Below are 18,958 nucleotides of genomic sequence, written 5' to 3'. Positions count from 1 at the left end.
ATGGAAGGGAAAACCAAGGCTGAGTGAGACGGCCAGTCAGGGCAGGAGACCAGGGAAAGGAATCAGAGGGTTTTTATTGCTCTTTGGTGGTGGTTTGTCTCTTGAATTGACATGCAGATCTGAAACCTGCGAGGAAGCGTTGTGTTTCGGTGCATTGTTCTTGGCTCTTTGCGCACGTGTGCTTAGTTTAATAGCAGGCCAGCTGGGAGTTCAGCCATTCCCTGGGGTGCAGGGGTTCTTTGCAGTAGCTGCCAGGCACATGGCTCTTCCAAGGCTGGTGTGTAGGTGGGGAGGTGTCCGTTACTCCCTGTTGATGAGCCTCATTCATCTCAGTGGCATACAGGCCCTTTTGCAAAGCTGGATTTTCCTTCCACCTTCCCGGCATTGGTCTCATTCAGTCCCCAGCAGCAACTGATTCTCTCCAGCACCCAAGGGAATCTGGAGGCTGCTTTTAACAAAGCCCCTGGTGGATCTGCTCATGCAGTGTCCATCTTGAACTGGGTAGAAATGCAGAGGGCTCCCTCGCCAGTTCAGCAAGGAAAACTGGGATCAGCTTCATGCCTGGAGACTGCTCCGTCCATTCTGGAGCTGCAGTTAGGGAGCAGGGGGAGTACCCAGCATGTGCTGTCGGCTCAGCCATGGAGGTGCAGTGTAGGTAGAGGGTAGGACCCTGCTGGGATCAAACCGTCCCCCTGCTGCATGCATGCAGCTCCTGCTGCCTTCAACGGGAGCCGAACGTGCGTGACTACGTGGCCTGCAGTGACACGTACGCAGCTACATGGGACTTGCAGAATGCCTTGCCAATCCTGTTGCCTGACCCCAGCCTTAGGCAGAATGACCTCTTGGGGTTCTTGTGTCCAAAGCAAGCGATTGACCATGGGCCAGCCCCTCTTCCTTCTCCAGCAGAGACCCTCCTCCGCAAGCTATTGCGCCCCATGGCAGCCGGGTGCTGAGCCCCCTCCCCCCGAGAGAGGTCAGTGGGAGTGGACGGTGCTCGCCCCTCGCTGGACTGTGCCCTGCTGGTTTGCTGCTGGAAGCACGGGCAGGAGGGCTGCCCGCGGGCGCAGGATCGGGCCCTGCATGGATCGTTGTGCTACTCTAGCCCCGGCATGTTGTTCTGAAGGCAGCCAAGAGGGGACGGGCGTTCTGCACATTCTGAGCCACGGCTGGGGGTGTCTCGCAATTAACTATCTCTGTGACTTTGCTTCTGTTCCCCTCCCCACAGTACGGCTGGATCGGGCAGTGGTTCCGGCCAAAGAAACCCACATTGGGGGCCATGGATTTGGGTGGAGCCTCGACCCAGATCACCTTTGAAACCCAGGAGCCGATTGAGGACCCCCAGAACGGGATGACGCTGCGGCTCTATGGGCAGACGTACACGGTGTACACCCACAGCTTCCTGTGCTACGGCAGGGACCAGATCCTCAGCAGGATGCTCTCCAAGGTCATGAAGGTACGGAGGCCTGGCTCTGCCCCAGCAGGCGCTCCTCGATGGCCTGCAGGGCGAGCTCCCAGCATTCATCCCACCTCCCTCCTCAAGCACCAGCCCCCTGCACCACGTTCCCAGCCAGGCTGCTACACGCAGGGCTCCAGGTTCAGCTCAGCGGGGGCTTTGGAAAGAGCAGGGAGGGGCCTTGCCCCCCTCTAGAACATTCTGCTCCTCTCCCTCCTGATCCCCCCGTGCTCCCAAGCTGGAGCGGCTGTAGTGAACGGCAGCTCGTTAGCGGGGAGCCAGGGGCACCGGTGGGAGCCCAGCCTGTTACAACCCATGCTAAGGGGTCCGGAGTGCCCAACGGAGCAGGGAGGGCTCAGCTGGGTGCACCCTGTGGGCGCGGCAGCAGCATAGCTCGGGCGCCCTAGTGCAGACACACACGACAGCGACCAGAAGGGCTTTTCCCATCGCCGTAGGAGCTCCACCTCCCCGAGTGCTGGGAAATGCCCGCGGCTCTGTTTTCGCCCTCCTGAGGATGGAGGCTGAGCTCCCTTCACGAGGTTTGAACCTGGGGGCTTCAAAAGTCTGGGAATTTCAAACATGCTCTGCAGCCTCCCCCATGCAATGGGTGCTGCTGCAGAGCCTGGCACACGCTGCACATCACGCACGTTTGTTAAACTCCTTTGGTGCTTTTGAACTGACCCCTCAGGAAAGGCAGGTCTCCTTCCCGCAGCTCTCTGTTGCCAGCACAGGCTGTGCCAGTTAGGAGTTACTCATCTTCCTGGGTTGAGCTGCCACCTCCCTCCCTAGAGAGACAGCAGTGGACACGTAGCGTTGGACACTATCTTGTCAGAGCACCGTCGCTGCTGAAACCTGGCAGCCCCTGTGAGGGGGAATCCCCTTGTTTTACAGATGGGGAAACTGAGGCACACAGCAGGGACATGATCGGCTCACAGTGATGCACAGTGGGTCGGGGCAGAACTGGGGGGCGGTGTTTCTGAATGCCAGTCCTTCACTCCACCCGCTATACTGCACTGCCTGGCTCTAGACCACCTCATGGCTGTGGTAGCTGCAGACAAAGACAGGCTTGTGTGGTGCCTTTTCCTCGCCCAACAGGCTGACGGCTACAAAACAAACATGTCCAACCCCTGCTGGCCCAAAGGCTACCAAAGGAACTTCAAACTCCAAGACGTCTACGACTCTCCCTGCACGGCAGCTGAGAAGCCTGACAGCTACGATCCTCAACGTACCATCGACATGAGCGGATCCGGGGACACCGCCCAGTGCCGCTCGCATGTGGAAAGTCTCTTCAGCTTCACCAGCTGCAGCTTCACCAACTGCTCCTTTGATGGGGTTTTCCAGCCCGGCCTTTCAGGAAACTTCATTGTAAGTGTCCCGAGGTTCCAGGTCTAGTGGGCAGCCGGCAGCCTCTGACTTCTAGTGCCGGCTCCAGCGATTGTGCATGGGCAGCCCAGAGCCCTGGAGCCCAAGTCTCCTAGTGAATTCTATGGGAGCCCCTTCTATCCTGCAGCTGCACAATTAGGCTGTAGATGCAAGGAGATTGCTAGAATGGGAATGGGGCCTTGGGATGCTCAGAGCAATGGTTAGCAGCAAGAGTGCTGCCCCCTGGTGGGGGAGATGAATATACCCCAAACTCTGCTCCCACATTGAATCAACAAGCCCTGCCTGTGTGTCCTAGCAGGGAAATTGAGGGCTGTGCTATGAGCTGCTGCTGTCTCACCTCCTCTCTCCCCGTCATCAGGCCTTCTCTGCCTTTTTCTACACGGTGGATTTTATCCAGACAGTGATGAAGAGACGCGTGGCCTCGCCAGACGACCTTAACACTGCTGCCGAAGCCATCTGCAGTGCCACCTGGACCGAGGTGAGTGCCCTGGCAGCAGAGGGCTAGTCTAATGGCTGTCAGACGATCTAGGAGGCCAGCCTGGATTTCCGTGCCATGTAAGCCTGCAGCCAAAATAGCATGGGCTGTGGATCCTGTTAGATCCCACAAGTTCCAAGACTCAGGGTGCCAGGACTGGGCTGGGATGTCTCCCATCCCTTGGTATTGCAGTAGGGCTGCCAACATTGTGTTTCGAAAATACAGGACAGATCTCAGACGTCCCTAGTCTTGACTTGAACCTCTGGGGGGCAAGTCCGTTCCATCCCCTTCCCCCCCCACCACCCCCGTCCCCAGCCCGATCCCCACTGGCCTCTATGTCCTCCAGCACCATAGCTCAATGTGCGGTTCCCTCACAGGGGCAGGCAGCCGCCGTGCCCCACAGACTGGGTCACCCGTGGCCAGCTCCATCCCCTGCCTGTTGAGGTTCACCTGAAGTGGTGGGCCAGGGAGCAGCAGCAGCACCACACTGGCATGGGTGGATGCGGGCAGCTGGCTGGTGGCTGAGCAGAGAGGCAGCCGGTCCAGACTGCGTTGCTCCGCCTCCTCCCCCTGCCGCACCGTGGCCAGGCCGGCTCGGCGCCTCCTCCTCACCTGGCAGCCCAAAGTCAGATGGGGGAGGAGCCCATGTGTCCTTTCACCCCGACTCAGACCTCTCCACTCCTCCCATCCCTATGTGGCCATGCACCCCCACCCCCCATGTGACCCTGCACCCACACTCAGCCACCCCCATTCCTCCCATCTGCCTGGCCCCAATAGGGTTGCCAACCCTCCCAGTTTCGCCAGGAGTCTCCTGGAATCAGGCCCTATCTCCCGGAGGCTACTGACACCAAACTGGGAGATTTTAGATCCAGCAGTGCAGCAGGGTTATGGCAGGCTCCCTCGAGCGCCGACTGCACAGCTCCCATTGGCCAGGGAACTGTACCAAATGGGAGCTGCAGGGGCGGTGCCTGTGGGCTAGGGCAGTGCACAAAGACCCCTGCCCCGCTGCCTAGTAGCTGCTGCTAGAAGGATGTGCCAGTCGCTTTCGGGAGCTGCCCAAGGTAAGTGCCAACCCCCTCACCACAACCCCTTGCCCCAGCCCAGAGCCCGCACCCAAACTCGCTCCCAGAGCGCACCCCCCCTCCCACACCCCAACGCCCTGCCCCAGCTCAGAGCCCGTACTCCACAGCCAAAATCTCTCCCAGAGCCCACCCCCCCTCCTTCACCCCAACCCCTTCCCCCAGGCTCATCCCGGAGCCCCCTCCCACACTCCGAACCCCTCGGCCCCACACCCCAAGCCGAGCCGGCACTCCCTCCCGCACTCCAACCCCAGTGAAAGCGAGTGAGGGTGGGGGAGAGCGAGTGAGAGGGAGGGAGGGATGGGGGCTGGGGCCTCAGAGAAGGGGCAGGGCAGGGGCATGGCCATGGTAAAGGGGCAGGGCAGGGGGTGAGGCAATGGTGTTTGGGTTTGTGTGATTAGACACTTGGCACCCCTGGTCCCCATGTGACCCTGCACCCCCACTCCCACTCAGCCCCGGCTCAGTGTTGTCACCCCGGCCCCAGTCTGTCCCCCCGACTAGCCCTTCTGAACCATCTGTGTGACCCCCCCCCAGCACCCCTGTGTGCCCTGCTCTGTCCGCGCCCCCCCCCATATCCTGTGCCTCCTCACCTGACCCCGTGGGCAGGGTGCTATGAGGAGAGCAGCCGTTGCCCCCTCCCTCTCCGCGGCTGTCTGCTCCTGCCCATGAGCCCGCTGCCCTTTATGCCACAGAAGCCCCAGGTGGGAGAAGGGTGTAATTGCAGCTTCCCTGAGCCTCCCCATCGCAGATTCCCCTCCCTGAGAAGGGTCTGTAACCGGATTCTGATGGGCCAGAGCATGGAGAACTCCTCTCTTTTCTTTCTGTCCCCCCTTTCTTTCCTGCCCATGGTGCCCAGCTGCTGCCAAAAGCTCCAGACCAGAAGAAGTGGTTGCAGGATTACTGTGCGGTTGCCAACTTTGTTTATTTGGTGATCACCAAGGGCTACCGCTTCGATGAGAGCTCTTTCCCCAACATCGCCTTCCAGAAAAAGGTTGGTATCCAGCCCAGATGGGATCCTCGCATTAGCCGGGCTCTGCCATGCAGCATCTGTCCGTGTCTCTCATTGTTTGCCAACATAGGAACGGGGGAAGCCCTAGTCTGATGGGTTTTGCCAGGATCCCTGCAGGAAATGAGCTTGAGTAAAGGCTTTTTGCAGGGACAGGGATCTTGACGGGTGCCCAGGTCGACAGTTGCTTTTGGTTGAAATGGGTGTTACTTCTGTGAGCTGGAGAAGATGTCTCAGAGGAGGAGAAATGGCCAATGGGACATTGTGGATGGTTCTCAGAAAACTTCCGTTCAGTGCGCAGCAGCGAAAAGGCTGATGGAATGTTCAGGATTGTTAGGAAAGTGATAGAAAATAAGACAGTAAATATCACAATGCCACCTTCTGAATCCATGGTACACCCACATCTTGAATACTGTGTGCCGTTCTGGTCGCCCCATCTCAGAAAGGACATAGTGGAATTGGAAAAGGTTCAGAGAAGGGCAACAAAGATAATCGGGGGTATGGAACAGCTTCCGTCTGAGGAGAGATTAAAAGGATTAGGGCTGTTCATTTTGGAAAAGAGATGAGTAAGGCGGGATATGATAGAGGTCTTGAAAATCGCGAATGATGAGGAGAAAATGAATAGAGAAGTGTTATTTACCTTTTCCCCACAATACAAAAAACAGATGAAATTAATAGGCAGCTGGTTTAATACAAACAGGAGGAAGGACTTTATCACACAACACACAGTTAGCCTGTGGAACTCACTGCCAGGGGATGTTGTGATGGCCAAAATTATAACTGGGTTCCCTAAAAGAACTAGATAAGTTCATGGATGATAGGTCCATCAATGGCTATTAGCCAAGTTGGTCAGGGATCTAGCCCCATGGTTAGGGTGACCCTAACCTCTGACTGCCAAAAGCTGAGGCTAGGTGACAGGGGTGGATCTCTCCAGAATTGCTCTGTCTGTGCACTCCCCCTGAAGCTCGGTGACTGGCCACAGTTGGAGATAGGACACTGGGCTAGATGGACCATGGTCTGATCCAGTGTGGCCGTTCGTACGTTCTTAAACATCTCCTTAGCCTTGGGGGGAACAGGCCACGTTGTGCTGAACTTCACGCAGCCTTTTCCTAGGGAGAAAATAACTCCTGACTATGGAGGATGTGAACTCGGCCCAGATTCTGCGACGAGTAGGAGGGCCGCTGCGGTGCGCCTTGAAGCCTAGGGCGCGGGCCCGGGTGGAGCCACCGCAGGTGCAGATCTTGGTGGTAGTAGCAAATATTCAAACGAGTTACTCTGGTGTAAATCAGGAGTGGCTCTACTGAGATCAATGGAGTTGCAATGGATTTATGCTGGTGTAAAAAAGATCAGGATCTGGCCCGCTGAGCCCAGTTCCTCTGTAAACAGAATGCAGGGGCAAAGAAAACAGGCAGCACTGCATGGGGACCAGGGCACAAGCAGGCGCTCCGTCCAGGAGCAGCACCAGCAGCTCTGTCCCATGCACGCCCATTACTCCTCAGGCATTGCCAGAATGGCAGTAGCCAAACCAGGTCTGTGCACTGGTCTCCAGAACTGCTTAGTTCTGTTGTCTAAAGGTAGCAGGGTCCTGGGAACGGAGCAAAGGACGGGGGCGCCTGGGTTCTATTCACCTCACTGGCTTGCTGAGAGTCACAGCTCCTCTGGGCCTCCCGTTGCCCCACCTTGACCACACAGCTGGTCTTTGCCCACCGTTGTGAAGCCTTTTGAGATCTCAGGATGAGCAAGGCTAAGAATTGATGATGATGAGAGAGACCAAGAGAGGGTCACAGTAGCAGCAGGGGAAACAGGCAGGGTAATAGGTGATTCCCTTTGCCGCTGCAGCTACTACTCCTAGCCTCTGAGGGTACGTCCACACTGCAGTTAGACACCTGCGGCTGGCCTGTGTCAGCTGGCTCACAGGTCCCTGGCTAAGAAGCTAACTGCAGTGTAGATGTTTGGGCTCAGGCTGGAGCGAGGTGGGAAAGTCTCAGAGCTCAGGCCGGAACGTCTACAGCGCAATGAAACAACCCCTTAGCCCGAGCCCCTTAGCCCAAGGCAGCGGGCAGGGGCCCACCGCAGGTGTCTGACTGCAGTATAGACGTACCCTCATGAGGCATCGTTACTAGCAAGGCTCTGAGCGGCTTTGTCTTGCTGTTTTCACAGGCTGGGGACACTTCCATCGGCTGGGCCCTGGGCTACATGCTGAACCTCACCAACATGATCCCGGCTGACGAAGTGGGCTTTCGAAAGGGCGCAAACTACAGCTCCTGGGTCGTCCTCATCCTTCTCTTCGTGGCTGTAATCCTGATGGCACTGGGGACAGCGTTCTGCCTGCTCCGGTCCGGCAAGCAGCACCGCACCATGTAGGACGGGGGCGGGAGAGACATGGCTCCCTGGAGCTGACGTGAGCTCTACTGATCCTGGCAGGTGGCCCAGCATCCTACATACTTCAGATGTGAGCGTTTCCTGGAGGCCCTGTCCCTCCCCCTGCCTGTTTGTAGCCCTGAGGGAAACCAGTCCTGTTGCCTTTCTTTCCTCCCTGATTGGAAGCCGGAGAAGTGGACAGAAGAGGAGAACTGACACCCAGGGAGCTGCATGAGGAGCAAATGTAAATGGTTTCCTAGTGCATCCCCTTTGGTGCATCCTGGAGCAGCAGCAGAGCCTGGACAGCCAGATCTGGGGTGTTCTCCTTTGCCTGCTGCCAGAGGGAGACCAGACACATAGTAAACGGCCAGCAGCAGCCAGCAGGCGACTGGCTCTGTGCAAAGGAAGGGAGGTTTTTATACTCACATCCAAGGGGTGGGGTTCGGGGTGGAGAGGGTTACTTACCTAAGCGTCTGTGGAAGGCTCTTCCCTCTAGCCCCCCTGCCTGGAGCCCTGTCCTGTCCCTTCCAGGGATTTTGTGACTTGGGGTCCTGGGTATTATCCAGGGACCTGCACTATCTTCCCTGAGCAAGGGCCAAATCACAGCCCCCAGGAAGTCTCTGGGAGTTTGGCCATTGATCTCCGTGGTATTTGTGTCTCTCCCAGGGCCCGGGAAGCCCCTCCATCTCTGCGGAGCAGTGCTGCCCGCGCCAGGCTCTGGCAATCCGGGTGGCTTCCACTCTTAGCACCACAACTCTGCCTTGCCTCTTTTGTTTGTTTACAATTGGCGCTGCTCCTAGCCAATCCTTCCTGCCAAGGGGGAGGTTTTAAGACTAAGGGTGGGGGTGGAGCCTGAGTAGGTGTGTAATTCAACAGGGGGTGCCCTGAGTACCTTAGGGAGCATCATAAACCAGCCCCCTGGCGTGATGGAGAAAATTCTCAGGGCTCCCTCGCACAGCACTGAGACCTGAGACCTTCTCTGAGCTGCCAGCTAAGACACACCAAGCCAGGGCATGGTGAGACCCAAACCTTCCACCCCCAGCCTAATCAGCCTGGGGACAGGGAGGGTCTGTCTTTAATTCCAGATAAGATCAAATAGGGATTTGTGTGTTTTAATGCTCACAAAACAATGTAACAATGTAAACCCAGGGGAGGATTTTAGATGAAAAGGCAAATAAACTTTGTTAAAGGGCAGCTACCCTGAGACACCTGTAGGGTGGTGGAGACTGGATAACACTGAGCTCTTCCAAACGTTTCCTGAGGCAAAGCTGCGAGCTTGCAGCAGCGCTGCTGTGACTGGGTGTGACTGCACTCCTGGTAAGGACAACAGGCAGCCTAGGCGATATTTATGCCTTTGGGGAGCTCAGCTGACAGGGTCACCTCTGTCAGGGGTTCTCAGGATATTGTGCAGCTCTGCCAAAGCACAGAGCTGGGTCTTCTTTGGAAATGTGTATATAATAGAATTGGAAGAGAAAATAGGAAATTGCTGCTGATAAAATCCAGGTCAATATTTGAAAATGTGAAGAGAATGTCACAGTCTTGAAATTTATCAGGGTGGAAAGATCAGCTCACTGCAGAGTAAGAGCTTATACTAAATATAATCACACAGTGGTGAATTTATCACAAACTGTAATCCCACTAATAAATGTCTATCCTCAGTCTGTTCACTAAGCAGGTGATTTCGGTACTAAGATGGTAGGGATGCTATAGTTTGCCAGTCCAGTTACATGCCAGTCAATTTAAGCAACAATGAAAGATATATTCCAATCAAAACTGAGCACACCCAGCAATAATTCTGTGATTACTGTTTGGAAGTTTAGACACTTAGTTACAAAAAATCAATTTAAATGAAAATGGCCTTCCCAGCTACTTATAGCCCAGAGCTAATCATCTCCTCCCTAAATCCATGACTATTGAATGCTCATACCATGGACTGAACCTCACTCTCTGTGTGAAACAGTTTCATGTTATTTCAAGTTTCTCCCAATATTCCCTAATAGATGTAACAAAAAATGATATAAACTGCAGCCCAATGCCAGGATTCCTGCGAGTTCCTCTGCTGCTTTAGTTTACACACAGATTAAAACAATGACACCTTGTTGTTTTAAAAAAATTCACTTTCTGCTCCTGTATCTTTTGCCTAAGAAGTCATCACTTTTTTGTAACCGCATCCCAGGATGCATTTAGGCTTTGATTGCTCTAAAGCTGGGTGCTTGCTCTCAAATAGCTTTATTCTGCTGGGCAGCACAGGGCCAGTTCAATCAACTTTACAGCCAACTCTTGAAACAAGTTTTCTGCCTCAAACCTTTTCTGTCACTGGCTGATTTTGATTCCTTCTGTGGCTCACCCCGGCGCAGCCCCATTTCCAGTGAGGAGATGGCGCTGTCCAATGTGAGCTCTTTAGCTGTCATCTTTCAGCAATCCAGTGAGACAAACCGAGGCAGCTCTCTTGTGATTTGACAACTGGACATCCGTTGCTCTGGGCGTGGCTTCAGGACAAGAGAGTTCTTTACTTGAAACCCCAGGGTGGATTTTTCCAATATGCAGTTCAGCCCCGATGGGATACCTGCTAGGGACACCCTGTTTTTATGGACAGTGGGTGTTTTTTAAATAAACTTCATTTTCCTCGGGCTCTGGCCAGCTGAGAAGGCGAGTCCTGCCAATGACTGTCCCCTAACAAACAGGGCCAGCTTTGACTCTGCTCTTCAGCCAGTCTGGCTGTGTTCCTTGGTGGGTTTTAGATTTGGTCCAGCTCACTCCTGTACATTACTTTTACAAAGGAGGGGGTGACACTGTGGGTGCCTTTACTCCTCCTTTGTAGACGGCCCCCTTCTGCGGCACTAACCCACACAGCGGGGTTGGCTGTGCAAAAAGAAGTGGAGCTTGGGAGGCTTCTCCCTGACCCATAGTAGCCAATATGGGGTGATTACTTGCCCCTTACTGACTCCATCCGTTCGCTTCTCTTCTGCTCATGAAACCTTTATTAAAACAAGATGGAAATGTCATGTTGTGTGTCTGGTTTGATTTGATTAAAAACCCGGGCCGCCTTCAACCAGAAAGTTGTCAAGAGACCCGCTTCCTTCTGGAAAGCGCCACTGAGCCAACGAGGGGCAGATAAGTACTTAACTGTTAGTTAAGAGGATGGGGGCAAATTGTCTTCATGGGTTACAGATGAGCCATCACAAAGGTACCAAACGCCTGGAGAGCCCACGGCAGACGTGCGCAGGGGCCAGGGAAAGGAGCTCTGAGCCAGGGGGGTACAGAGTGGGCAGATGGATGGAGGTGGCTGACGCCCTTGCCATGGGAGTACAAAGGGCTTTGCAGCTCCAGAGGGGAGGTTGTGAAGAGCTAAGCGGCTGCCCAGCTGGCAGAGTGGGACTTGGGCATGGGACCCTCCCTTCTAGGCCATGGAAACTCTGCCTTGTCCTCGCCATGCTCGGAACACTTGCAGCTCGGCATTAAGACAATGACTATAACCCAATCTCATGCTTCAGGGCTTCAACCAGCCGCCTTCAGGGCTCAGGAAGGAATTTCTCCCCCACCGCTCCCCATGCAGAGTGGGTGAAATGCATGCTGGGGATTTTCCACCTTCCTCTGAAGCATCACTCCTCTGCGGTAGTACAGTGACTCCTCTACTTGGCTGGCTGCTTCTTGCTCGCATGCGCAGGGTCACGCTAAAAGCCAGATTTGGGGTCGGGAAGGAATTTTCCACCAGATCAGACTGGCAGGAACCTGGGTAGTGTTTTGCCTTCCTCTGCAGTGTGGAGCAAGGAATCTGGGGGCATAATCACCTGAATCAGTTTCCTGCTGTTGCAGGGGCCTCGGTCCTCTCCTCCTGGGGCACACAAGACTTTAGTCTCCAGAGGTTTGGAAAGGGGAGACGATATTTGACTCTCATTTGCATCAACAAAATCAATTTGGAGTGATTCAGCAGTGCACTGTCTTTTCTCTCTAGTGGGTTACAAAGTAGGGCCCAGACAGGGTGAGTGATTTCTCCCAGCTCATGAGATGCATTAGTGGCAGGGCTGGGACCAGAACCCAGGAGGCCTGCCACGGAGGTGCACTATACCTTAGGGCTGGAGTGTTGCTGATCAGGGGAGTAAAAGAGGTGATCAACAGAGGCTGTAGGAGGAGGGCAGAGCCTGGCTGGAGCAGGAGGCATTGGCACAGCAGTGAGTATGGCACCAGGGAGCGCAGAGGAGGTGAAAGCAGCCTTGTGAAAAATAGCGGGCACAAAATGCAGTGGGAAGGCCTGGCGGGGCAGTCACAGATACAGCCTGGCTGCCGTGAATTGGGGAAACTATGACCATGCCCAGTGGGGGAGGAATCGTGAGCCCTACATCTCTCCCCAGTCCTTCGAGGGAAACTGCTGGAGGCCTCTTCCAGGGGGAGCCAGGAACACGGGGGCAAAGGGTCTGTGTGAGCTCCAGAGAGGTTGTTACAAAGCAGGAACCAAGCACTCATCAGGATGCTAAAGGGGGTGAAATTAACAGGCTGTGAATCCAAAGGAAGGAGCTCAAGTCACTGGAATACAGGGCCTCACATGACGGGGCCAACCTGGTTGTGGTCTTCAGGCTGAATGCTGATACTTACAGGCCAAACCAGTCAGTGAAATATTTGTTACGAAGTCAAGTACTGCTGTACCAAGGGTGCCGGTGGAGCTTTTCTTTAGCCCTTCGGCCCTATGCGTTAATCAACTGATCATCTACTCCAGGGGTCCCCAACGAGGTGCCCACGGGCGCCATGGCGCCTGCTAGGGCGTCTAAGTGCGCCTGCGTACTGGCCAGTGGACGAGCATCCACCGAAATGCTGCCGACAAGCGGCATCATCCAGAGACGCTGCCGCCAAAATGCCGATTTGCGGCAGTATTTCAGCAGCAACGCCTCTGGATGACGCTACTTGTTGGTGGCATTTCAGCGGCGATGCCTATTGATGTTGCTGCTTGTCGGCGGACGCTCGTCTGCCACCACAGTCCTCCGTGGCTCATCGTCTGGCACCCGCCAGACAAAAAAGGTTGGGGACCACTGCCCTAGTCTGTGTTCCACGGGGCCGTGCCTCATTCAGGGCCCAGGACAGGCGGCGCTGGCTGAATGGGTTGCTAGTCAGTACTGCTGTTTATCCTCAGTGGTCACTGTGCAGCCCCATGCGTTATTTACTGCACGCCAGTCAAACCCTGCACTGTACGCAGGATGGTTAATTTCCTCAGGGCTGTCTATGCTGCTCTCCCCCTAGCTCTTCACACGGAGTGATTAATTTCACTTTCCAACACCTCTGTGGGGGAGGGAAGCGTTAGCTTCCTTTTACACCTGGGGAAGTAACACAGAGCCCGGGATAATGAGAACACTGGCTAGGACACAAGAACAGAGGCCAGGAGTTACAGAACGTTACTAAGGTTGCAGAACACACCCAAGTGAGGACAGGACAGAATTACAGTTGCCTGTTCAACCCTAATTCCCCCACCCCCGAGCACAGGCGTTAGGATACAGTCTTTAATTACCTGCTCTCCTGCTACGTTTTCCGCAGGACCCCTGCTCACTTCACGCACAGCCGGCGTTCTCCTCGTTGTCCAGTGGCCCTAGGCTATTCCCTGCACGCTACTCAGACCCTGCTCTGAAGATGGAATTATTCATTCATTTACACAGACAACCTTCGTTCGGGCTTTTCCGAACTTCCGAGCACTTGACTTTGCAACCTGAATGTTCTCCTAACGTAGTTTCTGTGTCACAGCGAGGCAGGGCTCAGGGCGGGGGTCAGATGGCCCCAACACAGAACTCCCGCTAGTGCAGCAGTCAAGATGGGGGTGTCCTTTCTCTCAGCGAGCGAGCGAGCGTACGGGCTATTGATGCTACTGGACGTTCCATGTGACACTGAGGGCAGGGACGGGCCCAGCAGCGTGACTGGGATCCTCCAGCCCACTCTGGGGGATACCCCCCTCCCTGGGCATTTACATCAGCCTTTGTCCTACAGCAGCCCCCACAATGATTTCACATTCTGCCCCCCTTCTCTGTAAGAGACCCCGACCACCCCTAAACTTCACTTTGTCCAAAAGGTCCATTGTTGGCTATATATTTTTATTACTTTTCCAACCTTTGCTGCTCACACAAAGTCTGTCTGGGGGCTCTGCACACCCCACCTCCACCCCACCCTAAATCCTTCCCTGCACTTCCCCAAGCCTCATGAACGGGCAGTGGAGAGGACGGTCCTCACTCCCCAGGCACCGCAATGCGGCTCTAGCCCCGGTCACACGCGGTACATGTGGTAAAGGAGTCAGGACGGAGCTCCAGGCTCCCCCAGCTATTCCATGTCGTCTCCATATTTGTTTCTTCTCACCCTCGTTTCTGCATTCTCTGTGGGATCTGGACTGTGGAGAGTCTCTACAACAGATGAGAGAAAACTATTTAGAACTCAGACCGGCCAGGAACACTCATAAAAACACCCCCTACCCCCCTACGTGGTGTAACTCAGTGAGACTCCCAAGCCGAGACACACCCACACTCACCTGCTTTTGGGTGTGTTTCCTTGTGCTCCCTGCTGTCATAGTACCACCTTACAAGGTGATCAGAGACCAGCATGACCCCAGGACACTAATGTAGTGGGGTTCTCAGCTCGTTCCATCCCATCCTTTGCACAGCTCCTGTGGAACTTCAGGAGAGGCACTAGGAATTAACAGGATTCTCCTGAGCACAAGAGCAGAAGGCCTGGAATTCCAGCCTGGCTTCGTAGGGGTGTGGGATTTGCATAGCGATTTTTGCCACCTCAGACTGGTTAAATGACAAAGCGCAGGACACTACTGGAGCCAAGGCAGGACCCTTCAGAAATGCAGATGCAGATGCAGCCCAAGTGAAACCAGCCACCCGGAGCCCCAGGTACAGTACTGCTGCCTGGGCAGTGAATGCCTCTCACCTTTGGCTACGCCCTGCGGGGACTGTCCTGTCTCCAGGTAGATCCAGAGGTTGGAACACTTCTGGGTCTCTACCCTGGTCACTGCGTAGCTGGCGGCTGAACCTGCAACTAAAAGCACCAACAGGCAGGGGTGTTTCCAAGTCCCACTGGAAGCAAAGGTGTCCCAGCAGGTGGGGTCCTGCTCTCTGTAAAGAACAGCTGGGGCTGCATGAAACGGGCTGGCAGTTTCTGAGCTGCCTTTTGCTCGTCACTCGGATTCTGATCTCACTTTCACCCGCGTGAATCAGGAGCGAGCCCCCGGAAATCCACGGGTGTCACTACAAACACACTCACTGGTGGGGGGTGAGTGCAGGTGGCCTGAGCCAGTCTGAGCACATTAAAGGGAAGCAGGGGTTTCAATAAATCACAGAGAAATAGACAGGTGGGAGTGAGGGAGGGTCCTCCTCTGGTAAGACAGAGCTGTGAGTCCTGTTCCCGGCTCTCATGAACTACAGGCAAACCCCAGGACCCTGGACTGCTACGAGTGTAACCATGCAGGGCACATGCTGCACGCCTGCCCCGTCGATGGAACCTCTGGGGGACGGGGGCTGACTGAGAGGCCCAGCGGCATTGAGTACTGACCTACAGACAGCAGCACGTTCCACTGCAGGGGGTAGGGCAGCTTCTTGTTTATCAGCTTCTGAAGAACGAAAGCTGCGCCGATGCCTGGTAAAGCGAGACCCACGTGAGTGCGGATGCAGTGCCTGCAGCTGACCTCTCTGTTGCAGCTTCCACGCCCCTCCCCTCTGGGTTTGGAAGGTGCCTCTTCCATCCAGAGAGCCCAAAGCCCAGAACAAGCATTGCTGACTTTACAATACAGGGATCCCTTCAGCCAACACTGAATGCAGCCCTCCAGGGGAACAATTTAGGACAGGAAGTGGAGAATCATAGGACTGGAAGGGATCTCGAGAGGTCATCTAGTCCAGTCCCCTGCACTCATGGCAGGACTAAGTATTATCTACACCAGTGGTTCTCAACCAGGGGTCCGGGGCGCACTGGGGGGCCGCGAGCAGATTTCAGGGAGGCCACCAAAATAAGCCAGAGAGCAAGGCCAGCGTTAGACTCACTGGGGCCCGGGGCTGAAGCTGAAGCCTGAGCAACGTAGCTTTGCGGGGGCCCCCATGGCGTGGGGCCCCAGGCAATTGCCCTGCTGGCTACCCCGTAATGCCAGCCCTGGCTTTTCATCTACTGGATATGCAGAAACGGAGCTGTTCTGGCACAGACGGGCCATGGAGTTTTTATAGCATGTTGGGGGGGCCTCAGAAAGAAAAAGGTTGAGAACCCCTGATCTAGACCATCCCTGACAGGTGTTTGTCTAACTGCTCCTAAAAATCTCCAATGTCGGAGATTCCACAACCTCCCTGGGCAATTTGTTCCAGTGCTTAACCACCCTGACAGTCAGGAAGTTTTCCTTAATGTCTAACCTAAACCGCCCTTGCTGCAATACTTAAGCCCATTGCTTCTTGTCCTGGCCTCACAGGTTAAGAAGAACAATTTTTCTCCCTCCTCCTTGTAACAGCCTTTTATGTACTTGTAAACTGTTATCATGTCCCCTCTCAGCCTTCTCTTTGCCAGACTAAACAAACCCAATTTTTTCAATCTTCCCTCACAGGTCATGTTTTTTAGACCTTTAATCATTTTTGTTGCTCTTCTCTGGACTTTCTCCAATTTGTCCACATCCTTCCTGACAGGTGGCGCCCAGAACCGGACACAAAACTCCAGCTGCGGCCTAATCAGTGCGGAGTAGAGTGGAAGAATTACTTCTTGTGTCTTGCTTCCAACACTCCTGCTAGTACAACACTCTTGCGAATACTAGAGCCAACTGCAGCTGCAGGAAAATTCAGGGGGGCAGGATGCAATAACCCAGCTGAAAGTGGCCAGGTTAATTCCCTGACTCCTGCAAAAGTCCCACGGGACAGGAGATCGTTACAGATGGATGAGACCTTGCTTTGATTTCTCCTCCAAAAGACGGCAGCCCGTAATGCCAGGCTGGGGCACTGGGGGAGGAGGTACCAACAGCCCCAACCAGTGTGGCCCATAGCTCGAAGGACAGCATGGCATGAAGTGTGACACCTGCAGGCTCAGCCCCTGGGACGAGTCGTGCACGGTCACACTGAGCATCTGGGCTTTGAACTGGTCCCTCTTGCAGCTCCAGCTAAACCCAGCAAAACACTGCAGAGTCGGGGGCGGGGAGGGGCAGCCCTTCAGAGAGAGGAAGATGCCCAGAGCTTTGGCTCAGCCCCCAGTGCTCCGGCCAGTCCATTGCTGGGAGCTGGATAAGCCAGCCGGGGCGGGGGGGGGGGGTGCAAATGGGCAGAGCCAAGGAGCTGGGGGTGGGGAGGCTGTTAGTGCCCTAAACCTGGCCTCTCCCCCCCAGACCCTGTGACGCCCAGTGGCCCCGGCGGGGTCTGCCCGCTGAGGAGCAGGAGGGCTGCCTGTTGCACCTACCTGTGATAAAGGTCCCGATGCCCTTCATGAACGCGCGGGACTGGCACACGACGTATTCCTGCAGCCCCTGGAAAGGGAGTTGGGGGCAGCAGACGAGACGGTGTGAAAACCACAAACGAGGAAACCCTGGTCTCGAGTGTCCGCCCGGAACCTGCTTCTCCTTGGGTCCCCCACTGATCCGCCCACGGCGACGCCCAGGTCCCTCTCGCTGAGCGGCCCCCGCACCTGACTTCCCCTCCTGCCAGCTGCCCGGGGAGCTCACCTGTCCCGACGCGCATCACCCCCTGCAGCACCCGCCAGCCGGCGGCTCGGGGACCCCGGCGCCCCAGCCGCTTCCCGTCCCCCAGTGCCCGCCAGGGGCAAACCCTGCCCCCGCCCCGCTATGAACGCAGGACACCTGCGGCCGGCGGTGCCAGGGCAATGCCAGCTCCCCCCTGCCCCGCTTCTCCCTGGCCCCGGGCTCTGGGAAGGGCCCGCTCGAGCCCGGGGCTGCTGGCAGGGAAGGGCCTGGCCCGGGCTGGGGGCGGCGCACAGCCCCGCTCTGCTCCCCGCTCTCCACGGCGGGGCTCCCGCGAGCCCCCTCCGCCGGGGCAGCCCGGGCGCTGGGCGGCGGCTGAGCAGCGAGCGGGGACCGTGCGCCCTGCCCCGGACCCTGCCCCTGCCCCGCCGGGCCCCACCCGAGCCCGCCCCGCTGCCCAGCGCGGCCCGGCTCAGGCCCTGCCACCGACCGGGTGTTTCGCAGCCACGGTGTCGTCCACCCGGGACAGCCCCAGGTTCACCATGGCCGGGGAGAGCCCCTAGACCGCGCCCCCGGCTCCGGCTCTTCCTGCTTCCTCCGCCCGGGAGGGAGGGACCGGCCCGGCCCGGTGCGGCGAGCAGCACCATCTACAGGGCTGGCTGCCCGGGCCACAGCTCTGCCAAGGGGCCGGGGTGACCCCCCGGGGTGCCCCTCGCTGAACCGCAGCGCAGTCGCTTGTGCGTGGGGGGTGCAGGCGTGGGGGCCGGGGGGTGTGTGCAGGCGTGGGGGGCAGGGATGGGGGGGGTGCAGGCGTGCGTTTCTGTCGGCGTATGTGTGTCTCTGCATGTACATGCGTGCGTGTGCACGTGTGGATTTGCACGGGTGTCTGCACGGGTGTGTGTTTGCACATGTGTGTGTGTGTAGGGGGGGGGGGTTGTATGCATGCGGGTGTGTATGTGCTCCTGAGATCCCTGATCCTAGAAACCCAGATACACAGAACTGCGTATACGGGAGGGGTCCCATTGGAGTCATGGCGCTAGTGGCCTGCTCATTGTGAGGCATGTTGTCCATAAGGCCTTGCAAGGACTTATGTTAGATAAGGCCTTTGTGGGAGACATGGGCCCCTACTGGTCTGTGTGTGTGTGTGTGTGCGCGCGCGCAGGGGGTGACCGTCCCTTGGCAGTACTGTACCGTACACATTTGGCACGCTCTGCGGGTGAATGTATGTGTGAGGTGTGTGGGTGTGGTTTTGTGTAAGTGTGTTTTTGCGTGTGACACTCTCTAGCTTGGAACATCTTCGCGTGGCGCCCTCTCCTGTGACTGTCGGGTGTCTGCTGCCGGTGAGCGAGTGCACGTGTGGGGGAGGCGAAGCCCACGAGTTCTTCGTGCAGTGGTCACCGGAGGAACATGCATGTGGACCCCATCGTCCAGAATGGGTGTGAACGCGCCATCTGATGCGAGGTGCCCAATGCTGTGAATGGGTGGGGGCGCCCCCTGCTGGCCGTGTGTTGTTTGTGGCGCTCTCTGCCGCTGAATCTGTCTGTGGCCTCCTCTGCTGTTCCATAGGTGGCAT

The 18,958-nt window shown here is 56.3% G+C and overlaps 2 protein-coding genes across 3 annotated transcripts in view; one reads left to right on the top strand and one right to left on the bottom strand.

Annotated features, from left to right (window-relative positions):
* The window catches only part of ENTPD2 (ectonucleoside triphosphate diphosphohydrolase 2), a 47,327-nt gene extending 36,489 nt beyond the window's left edge, over positions 1-10,838 (top strand). Inside the window, exons 5-9 of one of the 2 annotated variants that reach the window (XM_044992490.1) lie at positions 1,226-1,453; positions 2,549-2,818; positions 3,195-3,314; positions 5,247-5,381; positions 7,557-10,835. In XM_044992490.1, coding sequence (XP_044848425.1) covers positions 1,226-1,453; positions 2,549-2,818; positions 3,195-3,314; positions 5,247-5,381; positions 7,557-7,760 — 957 coding nt within the window. In that variant the 3' untranslated portion in view covers positions 7,761-10,835. Of the gene's footprint in view, positions 1-1,225; positions 1,454-2,548; positions 2,819-3,194; positions 3,315-5,246; positions 5,382-7,556 lie in introns of both variants that reach the window. The other variant, XM_044992491.1, reaches the window with a different exon arrangement.
* A 2,976-nt stretch (positions 10,839-13,814) lies between these two features.
* TMEM141 (transmembrane protein 141) lies at positions 13,815-18,010 on the bottom strand. Its single transcript, XM_044992492.1, has 5 exons — positions 17,876-18,010; positions 17,148-17,214; positions 15,282-15,365; positions 14,661-14,768; positions 13,815-14,131 (listed from the first exon to the last, which is right to left on the bottom strand). The coding sequence occupies exons 1-5, from the start codon at positions 17,927-17,929 to the stop codon at positions 14,052-14,054; spliced, it is 393 nt and encodes a 130-aa protein (XP_044848427.1). The 5' UTR covers positions 17,930-18,010; the 3' UTR covers positions 13,815-14,051.
* Positions 18,011-18,958: the final 948 nt, after the last annotated feature.

The sequence above is a fragment of the Mauremys mutica genome, chromosome 18, assembly GCF_020497125.1.
Source record: "Mauremys mutica isolate MM-2020 ecotype Southern chromosome 18, ASM2049712v1, whole genome shotgun sequence".
Taxonomy (NCBI): Eukaryota; Metazoa; Chordata; order Testudines; family Geoemydidae; genus Mauremys; species Mauremys mutica.
The sequence above is the reverse complement of the archived record's forward strand: the minus strand, read 5'-3'. Positions and strand labels throughout refer to the sequence as shown.

Coding starts and splice junctions, on each gene's coding strand:
- TMEM141 (XM_044992492.1), bottom strand. CDS start 17,929: ATGGTGAACCTGGGGCTGTCCCGGGTGGACGACACCGTGGCTGCGAAA. Junction 17,215..17,875: donor CCGTGGCTGCGAAACACCCG/GTCGGTGGCAGG, acceptor CTCCCTTTCCAG/GGGCTGCAGGAATACGTCGT. Junction 14,132..14,660: donor CCCGCAGGGCGTAGCCAAAG/GTGAGAGGCATT, acceptor CATCTGTTGTAG/AGACTCTCCACAGTCCAGAT.